Below are 19,727 nucleotides of genomic sequence, written 5' to 3'. Positions count from 1 at the left end.
CCCCTAAAAAAATCCAACCTCTTTTAAAAAAATTATTTTCTCAAATTGTTCCCATTCATCTGACTGATTTTTGTCCAACCAGTTTGCTTATTTTCACAAAGCACAACACATCTGCTCTTCTGTATTTACTTCAGGGTCAAGGGTATCTCTATGAATCATCCACCAACCACTTACTGCTGAACCAAAATGAAAGGCCAAAGATGATATGTCATTTGCACTATAAATTAGTATGTCAAAAGATATCATATGTACCCTGGGAGTTGGAGAAGTCCGTCGAGGACTTTTGGATCTACTTCGAATCATCCTTCCCAAATTTTCAGCTTCACTCTTATGATGATTTGTCTGCTCCTAAAGTCTTGACAAAGGAATCAAGTCTAGAAAAAGATTTAATTTAACACTTTTTCAGTCTAAAATTATTTTGCTAAGGAGGAAAAAATTAGGTAGTTTATTGCAAGGCAAACGAAAACAATATTTTTAAAATAGGATGAAAATTGACAATCACTCAATCACTAAAATCAAATTTGATTAAAGATTAAAGTCTGGAATTACATAATTTCTAATTCATTTCTTTTTTAAATACATTTTTATTGCCATCTTTTGTTCCTTACATCATCATAGTTATCCCCAGTATCTCTCCCCTGACCCAAGAGCTATGTTACATCTACTTCATTTCTGACTTATTGCCAAGGCTTCCTCTTCCTAGCATTTATAAAAGTTCTATTTGTAGTCTACTTTTTCTTTTGATTTATTGTTTTTTTCCCATGAACTCAATTAATTTTGAAGGAAAGAAGGGTAAAAGGTTTAAATTGACTAGAAATGTCTTCTTAATTTAATAGCTTTAGAACTAGTCATATAAATGGGCATTGCTTATGTTGCCAGTCTATCACTTAATATGACTAAATGTTTGTATCCTAGCATAATTCTTGGTGTTAGAATTTCATTCCTATGAACTCCTACCCTCTTAGATTGATCTAAAGACATTCCTTTTACAAATTCTTTTTTTACTAACACTTTTGTGGATGTGAATAACAACAAAGCAAGGTAGTTTAGATAAACTGGGTGTTTTGTGCTCGTAAAGTTTATTATAACTCCAAAACCTAAAATCATGGATCTATCTAAGATAATCCTTGATGCAATATCTTTCTGTGGATAAGAAGAATTCAAGCTATTTCAATGAAGAGTCAACTGACTTAATACTGCTGGCTTAAAAAAACCCCACTTAACATTAAGGGTTTATGAAAAGACAAATACAGATTTTGAGAACACTGTCATGAACAATAATGATTCAAACCCAAATAGCAAGATAAGGCTTCATACACTGATCAACTGATAAGTTATTCTTGAACTTTCAGGATGAAGACAAGCAAAGGCGAAATCTAGCAACCAAATTCCACTTCTACGTACTAGGGTATTCTTGTTGATGGTAGTTAAAAAAGGCAGCTTCCTATTCATATGAAGTTTTATCTGGCATGAGGATCCAACCATTGAGACAAAAGATCAAATGGGCTGTATGCTAAATATTTTTCCTTTATTCCTAACAATTCAACAAATAACTTCTTAAAATAATTAGAATATATTCAAGTACTTGAAACTATATTAAAATACATACTTACAGCTCTAAGATTTTATTGTTATCTTCTAGTACTATATTATTTTGCTGACATCTAAGTTCAGTCTGTAAAACAAACCAAAAAAATAGCATGTGTAAGCATATAATTAATACCTAAAATCTAGTTTCTTGATTTTCAAAGCTAAGAGTAACTTTTATGCTTGTTCAACTGGAAAAAACAGCATTGGACAAAGAGAATCCATTAAAAAACAAACAAACATGAAATTCAGAAGCATTTGAATTGAGATATAAAAGACCAGATCTTTCTGGTTATTTTATCTTCAGTTACAGATATTTCTGTGATATAATAATACAAGACTAGTGACATTTTCACAAGCAAATCATACTAATTGAAGAAAACAGGACTAATAAAAAAGGAAGAAAGACTTCCTTGATTACAACAGATGAGAGTAATCCCTCATTCTCAACATTCATTGCATTGTATTTGTGTTTGGTATAGAATATATGACAGATTTCATTACAGATATTTATGGGCATGAGTTATTCCTCCTATGTAAACTCTTGGATGTCAGAGACTATTTCTTATATATCTTTATATCTCCTACATGAACTTCCAAAAAATAGGAATTTAATTTTAAAAAATTTGTCCAGAATAAAAACATTCCAGCATTTTTTAACTTGTAAAATTCCCCTTTTTTCAAAATGAAAATGTCCAATAAATAATGTTGTCCACTTTAAAATGGGCTTTCTTTAAATGCTCTCCTTGGGGTCAAACTATCTTTCCAACCTTATCTTAGATTGTTCCCTTGATACACTTTGCATTCTTGCCAAACTGGACTATTAGCTGTTCCCTGCAACTGACATTCCATATCCTGCTTCCACAAATTTACATAAACTATCTCAGGGGTGTACCATTTCAATCTGAGAATCCTTATTTCTTTTCAAGCATCACCTCTTCAAAAATTTTCTCAGATTTCCCAAGCTAAGGCTCTCTGTCCTTTCCCAAATTACTTTTCATTTACCATGTATACATGTACATGTTGTATTCCTCTAAGTATAATAAGTACCTTGAGGGCAGGAATTATTTCATTTCTATTGTGTATCCCTGGCATCTAGCACAGTGCCATGTATAAAGTAGGCATTTAATAAATGTCTGTTGTTTTCAATTGATCTCCACTAGGAAAATCTTAAAGGCTATATTTAGGTTTATTATGCATGACAAGCGCAATTAAGTTCTAGAGATGTATTTTAGGTAAAATGTGGACAAAATGACTCTAGTCTAAAGGGATACAACAGGAATGACTGCGGCCCAAAGGACCAGCATCGAGTATAGATAGCTCCTCGAACAAGGCTTGTGATTTCGCTTGTATGAGCACTCCCTCGAGCAACATACAGATCAGATCACAACTCCACCGTGCCTTAGTCTTCATGAGCTGTAGCAGCTAAATAAGTTTATCACATGAACTTTATAAACTTCTGTTAATGAATTTTTCTGCTGTAGGCTGATGTTCAGATAACAGATGAAGTCTGTTGCTAGGCCTAACTCATAACCTCTCAGCTTGGTAATTAATTGTGAGAATTTCTGCCTTATTCCCATTACCTTCAGGAAGCCAGTGTCCCCTCCATGCTATGATGAATTATCATAGCACAACTTTAGCAGTTAAAATACTTACTTCTTAAAAATATAAAAAATACTACTTAAAAAAATAAATTTATTTGCTGATAGATGTGATTGCCCAGAATGGTAAGAGGAGTAGCAATGCCCATAACAATAAAAACACTGAAGAGAAGCAAAACAGTTCAAAATCAACACATGAAACTTAAAACTTACACCAAAAGAGCCCTGATATAATAAAAAACATGGAGCAACTATACCAAGATCAAAAACAAAGAAAATAGTATTCTGCTTCTTCCTATTTCAAATAACTAAGTTAAAGTTTTAAAGAATGAAAAATGAAGAATGGGGAAAAAATGTGGAAGTACCTCGAAGTGAAGGTAAAACATAGAAAAGAATTCAAAGGGTTAAAGAAGAAAACAAAAGAAGAAAATCATTTTTTCCCTTTAAAAATGGTCTAATGAATAAACTCTCCCCTTTCGATAAATCTCACTCTGTGACATTTTTGCCTAAAAATGAGATAGTATCTTGAGATCAAATATTCTCTTCATTAACCCTTGAATACAAATCCCAAATAGCTTCAAATCCTGCTTACTTTCTTTTAGCTCAAGATAGCCTCTTTCCTTTGAGAAATTCTTTTGCTAAAACCCCTACCCACAGGATTTCAAGAGTTCACACCTGTGGTCTCCCTGCACAATAAGGTTAAAATATACAAAGACTGCATAATATATACGTAGGTCTTTGAATCTTGACACGGCCCAACTCAGCATACTGTTCCTCAAGTCCCATACCCCGTCTACCATTTCTTTCTGGGGCACAGTGTTTGTTGGGACAATCCATGCTTTCTCTAAGGTCACTCTCCTCAACTAGAAGTACTTTCCTCACTAGGTCCTGTAATTGTGTGGGTCGTACTCCTCCTGTTATCATTATCCCTGCCATTTACTGTAGGCCAGTATTGTCAAACTCAAATAGAAAAGGGGGCCACTACACTGTACATAAATCCCTGCCGTTTTGTATGCTTTGCACCCTAAAATACGCTGCCACTTTCAAAACCTATTCCAGGGTAGTATTTCCTCTAAAATATATTCCCCCATTCTAACACTGTTCCATCATGTCCTTTCAAACATTAGCCAGCTTTCTTCTGAATAGGACACACCCTCCCTTGGAATACTGCCTAATGAAGTATTTTTCTTACATACAGTCTTTCTTCCCGATGCCTTATTACATTTCAGTTAGCTGCAGCTTTTCATAAAGAATGAAAAATTATAGTTTCCACAAAATCTTATTTATGACCACAACTCATTTGTGAAGAATGGCGCCCAAGGCCTGTATCACCAACTCACCTATTTTATCACTTTCAACTGGATATCCCATAGACATCTCAAACTTAATATATCCACAACAGAGATATTTATCTTTTCCTCAATGAACTACTCTATTTCTGTTAAGGGTACCACCATCTTCCTGGTCAACCAAGTTTATTGCCTCAGTGTCATCTTTGATTGCCTACTCTCACTCATCCCATGTATTAAATAGTTTCTGCTTCCACATCACCTTTCAAATATCTCCTCTTATCACCATTCATACAGCCCTCATTCCCTTTATCCAGAATATTGCAATAACTTTGTCGTTGGTCTCCCTGTCTCAAGTCTCTCCTTACTCAAATCAATTCCCCACACAGTCACTAAAGTTATTTTCTTAAGTTATAGGTCTGACCATGTCACCCCACCCCACTTCAATTACTCCCTCTTCCTTCTAGAATCTAATATAAACTTATCTATTTGGCATTAAAGGTCTTCAGGCCTCATCCTACCTTTCCAAGTTTATTACACATTATTCCCCTTGAGGCACATATGCCCACACATGCACATGCACATCCATCTCTTAAAACTCCTGGTTTCCTTCAAAACTCAGCTCAAATGATATCTGCATGACATCTTTCATATTATGCCCAGGTTCTATTGCCTTCCCTTCAAGGTACCTTGTGTCTGCTTTGAAGAGGTATATATATATATACACACATGCTCTCTCACCCATTAGGATGGAAACTCTTTGAGGGCTGTGTCTGTTTCCCTTTTTGTATCCAGCACCTAGCACACAGAACCTGGCATATAATTAGGTACTTAATAAAAACTTCTTGATAAAGATACACTGTATTGAAATTTACCATTTATACTATATATAGGGGCAGCTAGATGGCACAGCGAGTAGACCACTGGCCCTGGAGTCAGGAGGACCTGAGTTCAAATCTGACCTCAGATACTTGACACACTTACTAGCTGTGTGACCTTGGGCAAGTCACTTAACCCCTATTGCCTTGCCTTCCCCCCTCCAAAATAAAAAGATCAAAAAAAATACTACATATGAAAATTAACAGCTTCGAAAAAATAACCTCGTAGGAAGAATGTTTAAACTATTAAACTACTTTTAGGTACCCTTTAACATTTCAGAAAATGTCTCACATAAACAACTGATATGCTGATTACAAATAATTCTTATGTCTTCATTAAAACAGTTCCCTTAGAGATCTAATTCTTCTAGCTAGTTTGAGTTGCTATATGTATTTAAAAGAACTACTATTATTTTCTTTAGACATCCTATCATTCAGACTTTTTAATCATTCAGACTGGTTTATACTTAATCCAAATCAATGATGCTTTACTGAAATCCATCAGTTGGCTAACATATAACAACAAATACACAAAAAAAACCCAAAAAATTGTGTTGACTTTGTTCTCAGGCCATTTACTGATTTCACTGCTTTGTTAAAATACTATATAGCGTGGCATGCTATAACAAATAAAACCTCTGCTAACAATTTTTTTTCTTTCATAGATACAGTCAACTAATATATAGAGATTCATTACAGCAAGGGAAGAATATTTAGCCAAGTTAAAATTTATCCCTTGTTTTCTATTTTTTTAAATGATAACGTCCTTTTTATTAGAGGCTATTAGTGACTATTAATAAATGAAACTATGATTTTATTTTAAAAATACATTTGAATTTTCAATAAATACATTTCATACATCAAGGAATAAAATTGTGACTTTAAAAATCATTTAGCCTTTGGAATCAAAGATTAAACATGGTACCAATCTGAAGTTTTAAAAGGAATAATAATGATGGCCTTTGTCAACAGGCAATCACAACCTCACAAAACTTGTGTGAAAATTAGGTTTATTACAAGAGAAACGAACATGCATGTAGAAGCCAAAGACTTCACAATCCATGCATAAGTTTGCATATTTATGACAGAAGAACAAATGAAGGAGGAGATACCAGCCCCCTAAAGGGACTTTCCACGGGAGGGGAAAGGTTCAGTAAAGGTAGGAAAAGGACAAAACCCCACCCAAAGGGGAGGAACAAGGTGACAGCAAAAGCCACATTCTTTTCCCTTGGGAACTGCTAGACCATGGAAGATATGATGGTCACCGTATCTACATAGGTCTGTACAAGCCTAGTGCAGACTGTCTGGTACCTGTCTTGACTCCCAAGGACCCACAGGGAGTCCAGTTTGGGATGCAAACAACAAATTATGTTGGCGGGGGTAGGGGGGGGCGGACCCCTTCATTCTGGACACATTCAGGGCTTCCTGCATTCTCTGGGCCAAGTGTTTCAGGAAAATATGGCAACTCAAAAAGCCAAGTTCAGGGGACCCCTTAATAGTCCTCAATACCTCCTTGTTCAAGTCTTTCCATTCTTCCATCTATCTTCCACCAAGCTACTAACATCACATTCCTAAAGTGCAGGCCTGACCCTGTCACCTCACCTACTCAAACTCCTGTGGTTCCCTATTGCCTTTAAAATCCAACGCAAACTATCTGGCATTTAAAACTCTTCACAACCTGTCTCCACCCTATTTTTTTGGATATGATTATACATTACTCATCATCATGCTCTCTTTAGTCCAGCCAAATGGGCTGCTCCACACCCTCTCTAACTCCTGTCCATCTCTCTGTCTTTGCACCCAGCCCACATGCCTCATGCTTGAAATGCACACTCTTTTTTCCCCTACACCTCTGAAAAACTCCAATTTCTTTAAAACTCAAAAGTCACCTCCTACCCAAGGCCTTTCTTGATTCCCCTAGCTGCTAGTGTGTCCCCACCATCTCATAAACATACATGCATATATACATGTATATATATATGTGTATACACATATATACATATACATGGGTATATATACACACATACATATATGACTATGTGTGTATATATGTTGTCTTCTCCTACATAATATAAGCTCCTCAAGGGGACAGACTTGTCTTTGTAGGTCCTGCATGGCATTCGCCAATTAGTAGGTGCTTTACAAATAAATATTTATTGTTGGTTGATGATCTCACTTTTCCAAGTGACAATTACCTTTGTTTATAAAATTTTAGTTTTGATGAGTTATATGTCTCATAGTACCTTTGAGTATTTAAAAGTCCCTGTATGTGGAATCCAATAACAATTCTCTCTTTCTCCAGCTGCTGTTGGTTGGTTTACTTTAATCAATTCTTTACAAAGATGCACATTCTGGGCTGGTTAAACCATCTATCTAACTGGTCAACACCTTTCTGAGTTCCAAAGGTTTCCTAACATGTTCTTCCATGCCATGATTTGTCTGCTTGAGATCTTCAATCTATCAGAATTAGGAAGGAAAGAATCAGATGGTTTCCACAGTTAGACTTTTTTTCATAGCATAAGTTGGTGTTTTAAAATAAAACAGGCATGTAATAGAAACAACTTCATTCATTTTGGGTTTTTGCATATAATTTTTGGGGAAAATACCTACATTGGTAGCAATGAAGTGACATCTCAAAAATTATTTCCTTATTACTTTAATAATAATTTTTATTGGCTAAAGGGGTATCTTTTGAAATGTCATTACCAGAAATGTAATTCTTTTGCAGGGATAATTTTAGTGTCGTGTAAAAAAAGAATGGGAGGAGTGAATTCAGAAAGCCTAGGTTGCAGTCTCCATTCTGCTGCCTTCTCTAATACTTCTGTGCCCTTGGGCAAATCACTTAACTTCTCTGAGCCTGAGTTGGTTTCTATGATCTCTAAGGTATTTACCAGGTCTAAATCCCATGAGCATTTTCTATAATATGCCATCAACTGACTTGACCATTTTCATCAGCAGTAAACACTGACTGGGCTCACTGTGTAAGGTCCCTTGCTAAGTGTTCTGGAAGGCATCTAATCTCATCTTGCTACAATCTACCATTCCCCAAGGAAGATGGCACCAGGTTAAAAAAAAATAGATCATTCCCATCCCTACAACTGTCCAGATGCCTTCAGTCTATTAGGCTACAGAAGGTTGTAGGGGAGGATTGGGGGAACCAACATTGGATTATTAAGAATGAAAAGAAAACCAGGTTTTCAATCTTAATACTTCTTTGCATTCATTCTACAAATAAAAGACTACTATTTGCAAAGTACTGTGCTATGTACTTGTAGTGAAATACAATGACAATACAATTTAGTTACTGCATTCAAGGATTTTACAAATGCTATAGCATCCCTCCTAGTCACTTAGCTTCAGAATCGTCCTCCTTCATTCCCCCTTTCAATCCTAATACCAGACCAAAAACAACCAAATAGAAAAAACAACCAAAACATGGAAACTTATAACCATTTTTATAAAATGAATGTTTGGCCTATATCTGGATATTTATGATATCTGAACTATTTTTTTCTGTAATCATAATAAACTCTGAAAGAGCAGGTCCCATTTTAAAAATCAAGTTTTTAATCATGCAAATCATTGTTTTCAATACCTACTGATAAGCATAAGTAGAGCACAGAGATTTTATATGGGATATTGGATGCAAAAAATTATTTTTAAGTAACAGAAACTTCAGAAGATTTTAAAAACAGCAACTTAAGATTTTTTAATCCAACAAAACAAGGAAAATACTGCAGCATTTTTTAATGAAAAGAAACTATGGGCTTTAGATGGCCTTCAACCTTATAATTTTCTATCTCTCAACAAATATTCATGATCAGAAATTATAAAAGCAATAATTAAGAGTTAAGATGAACAAACTTTTTAAGGGGTTAAATCAGTCTGTCATTAATTAGCCTGGTATACACATATATTCATAGAAAATAAGCTTTAATGCTCTATAATATCTGACATTTATATTGCACTTTAAGATTCACAAAGTATTCCTGTATGCATAATCTCATTTGATCCTGAAGGCAACTCTGTGAGGTAGATAGTTATGTCTTCAGGGTCACATTCCTTGCATCTCCAAATTTTACACTAAGGCTCAGAAAACTGATGTGACTATGGTCACAGAGACAGTAAACAAATGTTGAAGGCAAGATTTAATTCCAAGTTCAGCACCCTTTCCACTGCACACAATGCTGCCTCCAGTCAGATGACATGGGACCTAGACTAAGAAAATATAGCAAGCTAAAACCAAACCAAAGATGAGTAAGAGGGCAAATTTGGGGATAGTAAGGCTGTGCCATCTGTTTTCAGAGGGGTTCAAAAATTTGTGGTGCCCAACTGCTGCCTGTAATTGCCTCCTTGTGAAAACTGTCAACCCCTAGATGCCCATCAGTTTGGGAATGGCTGAACAAGTTGTGGTACATGAATGTAATAGAATACTACTGTGCTACAAGAAATGATGAGCAGGCAGACTTCAGAAAAACCTGTTAAGACTTAGTAGAACTGATGCTGAGTGAAATGAGCAGAACCAGAAGAATGCTATATACCATAACTGCCATACTGTATGATAACTAGCTTTGACAGACTTATCTCTTCTTAGCAATGCAAGGATCTAAGACAACTCCAGAGGACTCATGATGGAAAATGCTGTCCACATCCAGAAAAAGAACTATAAATCTGAATGTAAATTGAGGCATATCATTTGGTCTTTTTTTTGTTTCTTCTTTCTTGTGGTTTCTCCCATTGGTTCTACTTCTTCTGTACAACAGAACTTATATGAAAATAGATTTAATATGAATGTGCCTGTTGAGCCTGTATCAATTTACATGCCATCTAGAGGTGGGGGAGAGGGGAGAGATGAGGAGAAATTTTGGAACTCAAAATCTTATGGAAGTGAATGTTGAAAACTAAAAATAAATAAATTTTTTAAAATGTCATCCCCTATTTCTGAATTTTACCAATGATAATGGGCTCTATGGCAATTAAAATGTATAATTTTAAATCTATAATCAAAATAAAGTGTTTGTTGTTCTATTTAAACTATTATACTAACTACTATCTTAAAATCATGGTTAAAAACCTAACAAAACTCAGAAAAACCACAATAGTATAAAGGCTAGTACTATTCCTCTGCTTAAAACTAGATTTTCACATTACCTTTCATAAATTCATGTGAAGTAACAAGGCTATATAAGAGTACATAGACAACAGTCATACAGGATAAGAAGGTATGGGTAGTTCAGTTTGCAATCCATCCTAATGGAGAAAATGTCCATATCGATGAGACCGCAAATCCACTGAAGTATTTAAATATACTATTATAAACCTTCACAGAGATGCCTGTGAATTAGGATCCCAGAGTACCTTTCAGGGATATGATGATTCTAATGGTTTGGATCCTACCCAGTAGTCTAGGAAAATGATTACAAAGGACCCATAGATTGGCCCCAAATCCCCATAAGCAAACACAATGACCTCAATATGTCAATTGGAAATTTTAAAGAAAAATAATTCCATATTATGTATTCTGTTGTAGCCCAATCATATAATTAAAATAACATCTTTGATAAAATTGAAGTGGAAAAGTTAAGCAAATTATTCAATGTCACAAAGCAAGTCTGATAATATTAAAATGTAACTCCACTGAATCATAACCCATTCACTTTTCCGCTAGGCTACAGTGACTTCCAAAAATTTTTTAAAAAATCATAGCTCTGAGAATTGGTCATTGGTACATGAAATAACTCCAAGAAAATTTGATTATGATAATATGTATTGCTCGCTATAACAGCAAGACATAAATACAGGAAGCAAATAACAAATAAATTACTTCTTGACTCTAAGCTGTCAATAACAATATATGTATTTAAGCCTGAACCTTTGGCCTTAAAGAATTTATAAATTTTTCTTACTAGCCTCATTTGCTATACAATATCAACACATACTAATGCAAGAAAACGACATACATGTTTATTTGTTATAACCTGCAAATTTAGCTTATAGATGAATCTCTCTTGGTTTCTCACTTCTTGGGGAGTATTATGATATTTCTCAGCTTTATTTACTGGAGCCCCTAGGCCAAAATCATATTCTTTGGTGGTAACCTGTTAGAAAGATTGAAAAGCAATATAGATCTTCATGTAAAAATGGCCTTAAGATTTATAACAATAACTAATACATTTTAAAAATAAGGGTATTCTAAGGATGCACCCCAGCGGCAACAACATATCAAACAGTCCATACCCCCAAAGATTTCAGATTTATACAAAACAAATAATATGAAATTATTATTTTCATTTTTAGAATCTAGAACTATATTTACTAACTCATCAATACTTTTAAAGATATCCTGGTGTTAGAATGATATAAAGTTTGATCTCCACAGAAAGGTCTGGAAATCACGTTATTAGAAGGGAGTGCTGAGAAAAGATGAAACAATTCTCAGAAGTAGAATTGTAGTTAAAAGTAGGGCAAAGACCTGTAGCACACATGCTTAATAGCTTCATGCGTAGTAGCTGACACATTCCACATAAAATTAGAGCCTCATTATCTGTACATGCATCGCATGACCTGGAAAGAGATCACGTCAGGAGACCATGTCAAGTACCCAGAAGAGCTGGGACCAATCCCAGCTCTGAAGGGATGGACCAGGAACAATTAACCTTATAAAAGCTTGCTCTGCTTCTGTATCCTGGCCCCCATGCAATCCAGCATGGGTGGCCTGCCTCTCGAGAGTTGCAATAAATCTTTCCTTCGCTCACTCCAGTGTAAAATTTTATTTATAGACATTTCCAACACTGGGAATCAGAAAACATAGCCTTTTAAAGCTTAAAGAAACTTTGGGGTTAATCCAGTCCAAATCAAACCCCTTATTTTACATGTGAGGAAACAATTAAAATCTGAGATAAAAAATCACTAAAAAGGTAGCAGGTTATATTATAAACCCACTAAAATACCTGCATTTTTATATATCACTAACAAGGAGAATTAATTTCTTAAAAGAAATAATATTAGTAAAATGGATAATTTTTATTACATAAAATTAAAAAGTTTTCACACAATGAAAAGCAATATGGCTAAAATTAGAAGAGAAAGGGTTTCAGGAGACAGGGGCAAAAAACTTTGCAGCAAGTTTGTCTGGTAAAGGTTTTATTTCTAAGATATATAGAGAATTACTTCAAATTTATAAGAATAAGAGCTATTCCCTAATTGGCAAATGGTCAAAGGATATGAATAGGAGTTTTCAGAAGAAGAAATCTAAGTATCAATAGCCATATGAAAAAAAATGCTCTAAATCACTAATAATTAATGAAATGCAAAACAGACAACTTTGAGGATCTCAAAGTCATCAGATCAGTTAAACTGACAAAAAAAAGTTAAATAATAAATGCTGAAAGGAGTGTGGGAAAACAAGGACTTTAATGTACTGTTGGTAGAGCTGTGAACTGGCCCAATCATTCTGGAAAACAATGTGGAACAACGTCCAAAAAACTTGTAAACAGTGCATATCCTTTGCCTCAGCCCTACTAGGCCACTATCTGAAAGAGATCAAAGAAAGAGAAAAAGGACCCATCTGAAATATATATTTATCATAGCTCTTCTTCCAGTGGCAAAAAAATTGGAGACTTGTCTATTAATTGAGGAATGGCTGAACAAGTTATAGTATATGAATTTTTTTACAAGTGTCTCTGATAAAGGGTTCATTTCTCAAAATATAGAGAACTGTGTCATATAAGAATACAAGTCATTATCCAATTGATAAATGTGTCAAAGGATATGAACAGATAGTTTTCAGAAGAAGAAATCAAGGCTCTCTCTAGTTGTATGAAAAATGCTCTGAATCACTTTTGATTAGAAAAATGCAAATTAAAAACAACTCTGAGGTACTACCTCATGCCTATCAGATTGGCTAATATGACAGAAAAGGAAAATGATAAATGTTGGAGAGGATGTGGGAAAACTGGGACACTAATACATTGTTGCTGGAGTTGTGAACTGATTCAGCCATTTTGGAGAGCAATTTGGAACTATGCCTAAAGGCTATAAAAAATGTGTATGTTTTGACCCAGCAATACCTTTACTATATCTGTATCTTAAAGATATTTTTTAAGAAGGCAAGGAGGGAAGGGCCTATTTGTACAAAAATATGTATAGTAGCCCTTTTTGTGGAGGCAAAGAATAGGAAATTGAGGGGATCCCCACAAATTGGAGAATGTCTGAACAAGGTGTGGTATATGATTGTAATGGAATACTACTGTGCTTTAAGAAATGATGAGCAGGATGACTTCAGGAAAACCTAAAAAGACTTACATGAACTGGTGCTAAGTGAAGTGAGCAGAACCAGGAGAACACAGTAACAGCAATATTACATGAGATCAACTGTGAGTGACTTAGCTATTTGCAGCAATATAATGATGCAAGACAATTCCAAAGGACTCATGACGAAAAATGCTATCCACCTCTAGAAACAGAACTGATGGAGTCTGAATGCAGATCAAAGCGCACTATTTTTCACTTTATTGTTTTTGTATTTTTTGTCTGTGTTTTCTTTTACAACGTGAATAATATGGAAATATATTTTGCACATTAACAGCAACATTGTGCGATGATCAACTATGACAGACTTAGCTCTTCTTAGCAATACAAAGATCCAAGCCAATTCTAAAAGATTCATGATGGGAAATGCTATCCACATCCAGAGAAAAACTATGGAGTCTGAATGCTGACCAAAGAACACTACTTTCACTTTTTTTTTGCTTTTCTTTCTTATGGTTTTTTCCCTTTTGTTCTGATTCTTCTTTCACAACATGTCTGATGTAGAAATATATTTAAAAAATATAATCCCGCCCTCAAACATATACATAATAAAATATATATAATAATTTGTTAGCAAGGCAGTAATCATACCCACCCACCCATTTGACTAGTCATATCCAGAACTCTGTCTCTCAGAATGTCATTTGTGATAATAGAAACCAGAGATGTCAAAAGATAGAAGTGAGGAGGAAATGTAGGCAGTAATACTGGTTACTATCTCCAGGATTAAATATAGATATTATGTACTTGTTGAACTATTTTGTTTTGTGTTTTGGTAATCTATCACAAGATGTTATTTGTCCCTACTGAATTTCAATGTATGATATTCAGTCCAAGGCTTTGGTCCTTCAAGGTTCTCTTGGACCCTGACTCTGTCTTTCCGTGTGTTAGCTATCTTCTCACCTTTGTTTCATCTACAAATATGATAAGTATACCATCCATGCCTTTATAAAGTTAAACAACACAGGGTTCTCTACTTAAAGTGAAGTTCACTGTCCTACAGTTTCCAAACTTTTTATAATTCCTCTATTTAACATCTAGAATTTTTCATAACCTGCCCTCTTCCTGCCTTTCCAGGTTTCTTACACTTAAGTCCCTGCCAAGAACTCTATGATCTAGGATACTGGTGTTGTTCCTCACACTGGAAATGTTGCAACTCTGCCTTTGTATTGGCTGAACCCCACACCTGGAGTGCTCTCCCTTCTGGGTTCCTTCAAGAATTAGCTCAAATTCCACTTTTTACAAGAGGCTTTTCTTGGTCCCTCTTTTCCCCCACTGTCAGAGCCTTCCCTCTGAGTCTGCATCCCATTTACACAGAATATATCTTGTATGTACATAGTTGTTAACGTATTGTCTCCACCATTAAAGTATGAGTGCCTTGAGAGCAGGGATAATGTTTTTGCCTTTATATCCAGTGCTTAGCATAGTTACTGAAACATACTAAGCTTAATAAATTCATGGTGATGATTAAATATCCAACAAGGGCTGAAGCTTTGGGGAAAGACTGGGGCTGGATAGAAGGATATTTATCAGTATGGAGATGATAACGAATCCTGTGGGAGCTGATGAAGTCACTGAAAGAGAGAGCAGAAGAGGAGGACATAAGATAGAACCTTGACTAACATCCACAGTGTCAGTAAGGAGGATTTTGTTATCCTTTTACAATTCAGTTTCTCAGGATCCATGACCACGGGAATGTCTAGTTTCCAGGTGTTAGATAGTAGCTCCCAGAATAGTTTCAAGGATTCTAGATAGTAATTCTTAGAATCATAGTGACAAACAGTCCTACTGAGGCTGTGCCGTGAGATAAAGTGACATAACTGATATTTACTACACTTGTGCAGAATGATGATGTTGCTAAAGTTAACTTGTGAGCTTAATGTTGGCAAGATGCCTTCTTTTTCCGGTGCCCTGTAAAACAGGTGGGCATTGGTCAGAGAGTTGGGGAAGTCATGGGTAATGCATAGAGGAATACATGTACCTGCCTCAACCAGCCCCCACTGAGGCATGAGGGGATTTAGGGAAACACAAACTGCGCTTGTCTCGATTGACCCCGTAGGGGCAGTTGCTACCTCTTCTTGCCAGCCCTGCAAGAAGGGTGTTTAGGGAATACTTGATTAGGTAATGCTGTAGAAGCAGATTCTCAGCAACCTTCTGAGAAGACTAGACTAGAATAAAGCTTATTATTAACCCCTCCAAAAATGTTCTCCTGTCTGACCAGATCAAGAGTGAACCTGTCAGAGGCTGGAGTCCGGAACCCGCAGTGCCTCCTGTGTGTTATCAGTCCAACACAGAGTTGCAGGACATGGTATGGACCAAGAGCCAGCAAAAAAGATTGAAGAGTTTCAGATATATAGGAAAACCAGGAGAAAGTACTGACACAAAAACCTAGATAGGAGAAAATATTCAGAAGTAGAAGATGATCAGCTGTATCACATGATACAGAGAGGTCAAAGAGAATCAAAATTGAGAAAAGGCCATTAGATTTGGCAACTAAGAGACCTTTGGTAACTTTAGAGAGGGTAATTTCAACTGAATGATGAGGTCAAAAGCTAGAATGCAGAGGGTTTAGAAAAGATTGAGAGAAGGATATGGAGGCACTGAGTTTGGATGGCTTTCTCGAGGAGTTTACCCAGAAGGGGAAAAGAGATATAGAGTGATAGCTATAAAGGACCTATGAAAGAAGATGCCATCCACCTCCAGAAAAAGAACTGATAAATAGAAGTATCCATAGTATGGTTTTACATATAGTTATAAATCTACATCAAATGGTCTCTAGTGCAGGGTGGAGAGGGAGAGAGGGAGACAAATTTGGAACTTAAAATATAACCCAAAAAAGTGAAAAAAGGAAAAAAAATACACAGAATACAAAAATATTCATTAGAAAAGAAAGAAAAAGGGGAGATAACAATGAATGGGGGAAAATAAAAATAATCAAGACAACATACAATGGCAATAAAACTCAAAATAAGCAATAATGTATATTTATAAAAATATAAAATATGCAAATTGACAATAAACAGGAAGAAAAGAGCAAAATAATAAATCAATCTTAAGGGAAATAAATTAACTAGCTTCCAGATAAAAAAGCAATAGTACTAGATGGATTCAGAATTTAATTCTATGAAACATTAAAAAAACAAAATAACCTCCATATTATACAAGCCATTTTTAAAAATTGAGAAATACGACATTGTACCTCTTTCTACATGTCAAATATAGTTTTGATCCCTTAAACTTGTAAGAAAATTATGGAGAAAAGGTAACTAAAGACCTGCATCCCATACACGCGCGCACACACACACACACACACACACACACACGCATATATATACACACATACATACATAATATATCTAAATAGTAGCTAATAGAACATAGTAATATACTTTGAAAATTATTCATTATGCTCATGTAAGATTTATAACAGGGATGTATTAGGAAAACAATCAATGTAATATACTCTATGACAGTATGCCATGCTATTATCATGCTGAAAATAATTAGTATATAGATTATATAATAATAAAAAAAAACAAAAATCATACAATAATATTAACAGATGCAGGAAAGACTCTTGACAAGCTATTTAGTGCAGATTAGAAATATTTTAAAGAAGTAAAGGAACTGGTACATCATAGCCTTTGGATTAACACTGGATAACAACATAATAAAATGATAAATGTTGGAAGAGATGTGAGAGGACAGGCACACAAATGCACTGTTCATGGAGCTATGAAATGATCCAACCATTCTGGAAAGCAATTTGGAACTATGTCCAAAAAGTTATTAATTTGTCCATGCCCTTGACTCCACCTATACCCCAAAGAGATCAAAGAGGGAAATATTTTTAATTGTGACAGCTGTTTTTGTTAATACCTCATACTGGAAATTAAAGGGATGTAAAGGCAATCAGTAAATGGGAAGATCTTTCCCACCCATTTGAATAGGCTTTAGGCGGGGCTCTCAGGGTCCTAGGGGGAGTGGTTAAGACTGGAGCCAATAGTAGGTGCCTGAGTTCTGGTCGCTCAGATGACATTCTAGTTGAGGGGATGACGTCTATATAAAAGAAGAGAACACAGCTTGGAGACTGAGAGGTAGCGGAGGGAGGAGGAGGAGAAGCGGCAGTGGCGGTGGCAATGGTGGAAGTGGCAGCAGCAGTAGCAGCGCTACCAAAAACAGGACTGACCCTCGCGCAGACCGGAGAGTGCTGAGCAAGGGCTTGAGGCCAGTGAGTAATCTTCTTACTGGAGAGCCCTAGCATTGGGGGGAAGCACCAGTATGGCTTGGCTTGTTGCCATAATATTTTTCTGTAATCTGGTCATTATTGTGAGATGGGCATATTGGTTTTGGAAGGTTCTTGCCAGGATATCAAATTGGGGATACTGGTCCATGGGTCTGCTATTTTGGAGCCTGAATAAATGCTTTAACTCCTCTGCCTTCTACTTAGAGAATTCCTTATATCCTGTGATTCTGGACCATTCAGGTATATACATGATTTTCTTTGAAATCATGAATTCTGCCTTAATGATATATCGGGTGCTCTATTGAGGGATGGCTAAAAAACTTATGATATGTGAATGTAATGGAATATTGTTTCATGAGAAATGATGAAATGGACAGTTTCAGAGGTAACCTGGAACACCTCTATGAACTAATACAGTGAGGTGAGCAGATCTAGAAAAACAGTTTATACAATTGCAATATTATAAAGAAAAACAACTTCGAAGGACTTTAGAATTTATGGATGCAATGATAAACCAGGATGTGAAAGGACTAAAGATGAAGCATGCTACCCATCTCCTTCCAGAAAAATGAAGGATTTAAAATTCTGAAAGAGACATAGATTTTTGGATATGGCCAATATGGGAATTTGTTTTGTTGGACTATAAATATTATTGTTCAATTAGCAAGGGGGGAGAGAGGAATAGATAATAAATGTATATACAAATTAAAAACATGCATAATGGAATTTAAAAAAAAATTTAAGTACAGGAAGTAGAAATATTTCTCCTTAAAATTAGTTAAAAAGTTGGAAGAATATTAGATTTCCTCACCAAGAAGAGAGGTTAAATATGGCCCTTCATGCTTCAGCTTTGTGACTTAGAAGAATTATAAAACATAAATTTTTATACCATACAGGTTTTTTTAAAATATATAATACTAAAACTGCTTTGCATCTGTTTTTTCTGCCTATTTTAAAATGTTTCATTGATACATTTTTTCTTTTTGTATGTAATTACCACTAGCTATCCACTTCCCCCTTTACAACTCTATCCCTACCCAAGTCAACTCTTTTGACAAAGAAGTACAGTCAGTTCTGCTATGTGTTCCTAACAATCACAGAGCTAGGCGAAACTGAGCAATAAAAACCACAGGACTTACGGGGAAAATGGAATTATCAGTACAATGCTCAAAAACTTCATCAATGACTTGTAAAAAAAAAAGGTAGGAACCTAATAAAAAATAGTAGCATGGTTTTATACATGTTCTCCTCTACCCACTGCTCCTACTATTCCAGAAGATATACGATAAATGATAGCTCTTAACCTTAAAAAGACCTGAAGTTTGCTTGTGGTAGTGGGGTTTGGAAGGCTTGCAGTTTGGGGGTTATTGTGAAGTTCTTTGCTCCTCAAAAATTAAATAGGGCATAAGCGACCTCAAAATCCGTATCATGCTCTAATACATCAATTGTGTGGTAACAAATTCACATTTTGAAAACAAGGGTTACAGTAGCAATGTCTATGTAGTTAAATAAAATAAATTTACACATTGGTCACGTATGAAAATGTATGTCTCATCCTAGATTTCTAGTCGTAAGACCATAAGATCATAGATATTGAACAGAAAGGGATATCAAAGATCATCTTATCCAATCTCTTCATTTAACACATAAGGATACCAAGGTCCTGAAGGTGGGGGAGGGAATGGTGTTAAGCAACGTATTATTACATAGCTTATAAGCATCAAGACGTATCCACCTACCTCTCTACCAAGAGGTGGGAAACATGCTTTATCATCAGGCTTCTTGGAGTCATGAATGGTCACTGAAATGATCAGTT

At 35.4% G+C, this 19,727-nt stretch overlaps 1 protein-coding gene across 1 annotated transcript in view; it reads right to left on the bottom strand.

The window, feature by feature from the left end:
• Positions 1 to 11,391, bottom strand: part of TSGA10 (testis specific 10) — a 72,170-nt gene extending 60,779 nt beyond the window's left edge. Inside the window, exons 1-3 of the mRNA XM_036745338.1 lie at positions 11,316 to 11,391; positions 1,614 to 1,675; positions 253 to 374 (exon numbers count right to left, since the gene is read on the bottom strand). Of these exons, the coding sequence (XP_036601233.1) occupies positions 253 to 303 (51 nt within the window). The 5' untranslated portion in view covers positions 304 to 374; positions 1,614 to 1,675; positions 11,316 to 11,391. The remainder of the gene's footprint in view (positions 1 to 252; positions 375 to 1,613; positions 1,676 to 11,315) is intronic.
• Between the last annotated feature and the right edge of the window lie 8,336 nt (positions 11,392 to 19,727).

The sequence above is a fragment of the Trichosurus vulpecula genome, chromosome 2 (genome assembly GCF_011100635.1).
Source record: "Trichosurus vulpecula isolate mTriVul1 chromosome 2, mTriVul1.pri, whole genome shotgun sequence".
Classification (NCBI taxonomy): Eukaryota; Metazoa; Chordata; class Mammalia; order Diprotodontia; family Phalangeridae; genus Trichosurus; species Trichosurus vulpecula.
The sequence above is the reverse complement of the archived record's forward strand: the minus strand, read 5'-3'. Positions and strand labels throughout refer to the sequence as shown.